The 4,017-nt window shown below is 42.3% G+C and overlaps 1 protein-coding gene across 1 annotated transcript; it reads right to left on the bottom strand.

Moving 5' to 3' along the window:
* Positions 1 to 2,045: 2,045 nt before the first annotated feature.
* On the bottom strand, positions 2,046 to 3,601 carry LOC103700874 (U-box domain-containing protein 21-like). Its single transcript, XM_008782770.4, has one exon. The coding sequence runs from the start codon at positions 3,523 to 3,525 to the stop codon at positions 2,185 to 2,187; it is 1,341 nt and encodes a 446-aa protein (XP_008780992.3). The 5' UTR covers positions 3,526 to 3,601; the 3' UTR covers positions 2,046 to 2,184.
* Between the last annotated feature and the right edge of the window lie 416 nt (positions 3,602 to 4,017).

Raw genomic sequence — 4,017 nt, 5'->3', positions numbered from 1 at the left:
TGGGGGTGGAGCTTTGCCTAGATGCTTCTCTGAGTTGAATGAGTAGTTTGATCGGTTGATGATGAGGATTTCTGGTTAAAGCCAGCACTACTACCTTCACTACTCCCCCAGTTGATTGACTAGGTTGGGTGGTTGATTCTTTCGTTCTCTTCTTCTTGCCTTCCATGCGAAATGCTTCCCTTGAAAGAAGCACAAGCGAAACGATACCTAGATCCGGCTGGGAAACTACAATGTTGCTTAGGTTACATTGGCAACTCTTCGTCAATCTATCATTTCCTCGAGCTCTTCCTCCAGATGTCAACGCAGTCCGACCACCCCGTGCAGCAGAGTTGGCTCCGGTCAGCTTCATCCCAACAGGGCCGGCCCAATCCTTAGGCGACTGAGGCGGTCGCCTACGACCCCGGCCCAAAGAAGGCCCACTGCAGGAAAGGCCTTAAAGACAAAATAGGAAAAAAAAAGCCCCCCTGGGAGTTCGCCTTAGGCCGGCCCACTATAGGGAAGGCCTTAAAGACAAAACGGCCTTAGGCCTCCAAATATATTGGGCCACTCCTGCATCCCAACCCCTTCTTTAGAAGTCTTGGCATGTCTTAAACCTTTTAAAAAGAAATCAAACTGGAGTAAAAAGAACGCCCTTTCCTTGGAGCCCATTTCATGCACGCCAAAATTCGCACAGGTTACTTGCATGCTTGGCTGCAAGAAATTTTTCTGCGCACCAATTGAGCACGTACTTCAAACCATTTTTCTTTAACAGGGAATTTGACAGACCAGACTTCAAGCTTCAGCTAACACGTTAAAAGATCAACGATTGAATTGGTCATATTTGTAATCATGTATATTGTTTTAAACTCCGACTATCTTAGCAAAGGTACAAGCATGAAGCTAGCGATATCAATGGCAATGACCAGAATATATATTGAAATAGACTGTTGTTATTGTACAATTTATAGTACAAAATTAGGACTAGCTATCATTTTTCACTTTAACAAGCATGGTGCAGAAGAAGTGAAGAACCAACATTTGATTAAATTCATGAATTGATAACAAGGAGGTGAAGGGATAACCTCAGAGAGAATTCAATTAAAACAGAAAAATAAAATATGAAGAAAAATATTTGGACAACTTATCAATTTATTTGTTGATTTTAATGTTAATTAGTTTCTCGAAAATCTATGACAATATAAAGAAGAAAAAAGTGCTGAGAAATATTAGCTAAGATATAGAAGCTATGTCATCTTCTATCTTGAGAAATTTTAGATTGGATCGACCAACACAATAACTATAGTTTTCTGAGCATAATGATGGATCCAGCTTTCTAGCATCTGAAACTTGGTTCAGTTCTCAAATGTTTTGGTAATCTAGATATTCAAGTAACAACTTCTGCTCCAGGCCTAACATTTTTTGCCTCATGAATTAGACTGAGGAGAGAGATGAATGCTTGCCGGCATTTTATGTTCCTAAAATTAATATCAGCGTTTGCGCTGTTTGTTGCATTATGTTATTCTGTTTAATCTATTATATTTAATTGACATTAAATGGTAAAGATATTATATGGGTAAATGATTAGACTAAAGGAGAGAAAATTTTCAGAATTATTAGTATGATCAAAACAAAATCCCCAGGTAGAAATTAATTTTGATCATGTACGAGTGCATGTGGGATGCAAAAACAAGAAATAGCAACTGCAGCAACGGTCATAATAACAATAAAAATATATGATCAAAATTCACAAGAATCAAAACAAAATTGATGTTAGTAACCTTCATATTAAAAAAGAAAATGGATAATAGCCTCCAAATGCTACATGCATATGCTGTAAATTATCATTTACAATGGATGAAACTGATGAATTATTCAGTGATCTATGAAAAAATTGATTAAAATTCATAATTTTTTGGACAATTGTAATGCTGTTGGGTAATTTATTAGTTGTGAGTGAATTATCATGTAATTCAGAAATTGCGACTATGGCTATGATAGGTAAGCTATTAGTTCTATATGCCATAGATCAAAGAATCACTACAATGGCACCATTCAAACACAGCATGAACCATTTACTTTGTAGTAAATAATGAATCAATTTGTATTTCCTAACAAAAGAATCTTCATATCTCTGTACACTGAATATTCACAAAATCTAAAGTTTTATATGTTCTCTCTTTTCCTACTGTTCAATCATCTGAACAATTAGAAGGATCTCTTTAGTCCCCTAAAATCCGCAGTTCCAATGCAGTCCCCCATCCTCCTCGCGCCATTCAAAAGCTTCAGTAAATCGCTTGCCTTCACCTTGGTTGCACCACTGCATCCCACCTGCAACAGGAGCAATAGCTTCTGAAATGCCCCCACTTGGAGAGTCTCCACCAAGCACTCTTCCCCTGCTATCTCCCCTCTTTCCTGCTTACAATTCTTGCAGAGCTTCCACAGCGCCGAGACGGCAAACTCGGTTGCCATGTCTGAAACACGAAGCAGCTTCTTAACCAAGACGGGCATGGCGAGCGAATGATCATAAGCTGTCTCTCTGCCTTTCTTGCAGTTAAGAACTCCATCAAGGACAGCCAAAGCCTTCTCGACCATGCTCTTATCTGAATCAACGAGGATCTCTAGAAGCAGGGAGACCAACCCCATCTCCGCAAACTTCGTTGCAGTGATCTCGCTTGAGGAAACCAAATAGAAGGTGGCCACCAAAGAGGCTTTTGTGGCTTGAGGTGAAACAGGTTGCTCGATAAGTTTGACCAGTGCTTCGATCAATCCATAGGTCTCTGCCACCAGATTGACACGGTCAATATCCAACGAAGATACGAGATCTTTTAGCATCAAGGCAGCATTAAGCCTTCCTGCCAAATCTCCACATTTTAGGATCGAGACCAAGGATTTAAGAGATTCGGGTGATCCAATGTGCCTGTGAGCCTCCTTATCAAGAGGAGAGAAAGCAGTCAGCGCTGACAGGAGCTCCTCCAATACCCCTGAGGTTGAGCTATCAAAAGATCCTGCAGCCAATTCACTGAAAGAGGCTGACAGAATATGGACAGCACCACCCGAGATGATGCACCTCCGATTCCGCTCGCTCTCCCTCCCCAAAGCTTTGATCTTTGCCACCAATTCTTGGCACCGGACATGATCTCCTCTCGCGCTAGCTGAAGCGATCTCTGATAGCGGCTCCGATACCTGGGTCGGAGCCACCGGGATCCGCGGTGTGGGGATTCTTTCGATGCCTGATGAGCGATTTGAGGCACACCAATCTTGTATCATCCTCCTTAGGGAGTGGTTGGGTATGAGGTCTTCGGTCGTTAGCACCTTGTAGGTGACCGGGCATGTCTGTCTCCCAAGCTCGAACCATGTCTCGATGCTCTGTCGGTCGTAGGTGATTCCGGTGGACACCGTCACCGGATCCCTCATAAGGTCAAGCGATATTGGGCAGCGGAAATGGGTTGGGATTGATGGCTCCATGTTCAAATTCCCGGCCGCAGGGTTCCTCTGGATGAAGGGGATCTTCCGGCGGGGTTTCAGGGCCCTCCAAGTGGAGGCCATGGTAAGAGAGTGAGAGAGAGAGAGAGAGATTACGAAGGAGAAAGAAAGAGATGGATTCAGAGAACTCGCACTTGGAATGAGGAGGGGAAGAAAGAGAGGCAAGGGGGTGTTTATATGCGTGTGTGAGAGTCTAAAAAGTTTTGAACAGCGTAGTAAACGCGGACGGTTTCAAAGCTTTGAATGTTGACCGTTGAACGTTTAAAGTTGTGAACCGCGGAAGGAATTTTAACTGGGTCATGGGTTGGAATTGACCCAGGTTTGACCAAACCTGAGTCAACCAGTCGGAGTTTCCTAAATATTCGTCATTTCCGTGGTCGGTCGGTCATCAATCCGTGCACGGTTCTGAATTTTGAAGATGACCAATAAGGCCATTTGTGTGATAGGCAAGAAACAATATTGTATGTTTTTATGGTGCATATCTGTACATAATTTCACAAATGAATCTATAGATAAGGTAAAGATTTAGCAAGATCATGATGGTTCCAAAGTATA

This window comes from Phoenix dactylifera, chromosome 16, assembly GCF_009389715.1.
Source record: "Phoenix dactylifera cultivar Barhee BC4 chromosome 16, palm_55x_up_171113_PBpolish2nd_filt_p, whole genome shotgun sequence".
Lineage (NCBI taxonomy): Eukaryota > Viridiplantae > Streptophyta > Magnoliopsida > Arecales > Arecaceae > Phoenix > Phoenix dactylifera.
Note: the sequence above shows the minus strand (reverse complement) of the source record. Positions and strands in the feature narration are given on the sequence as shown.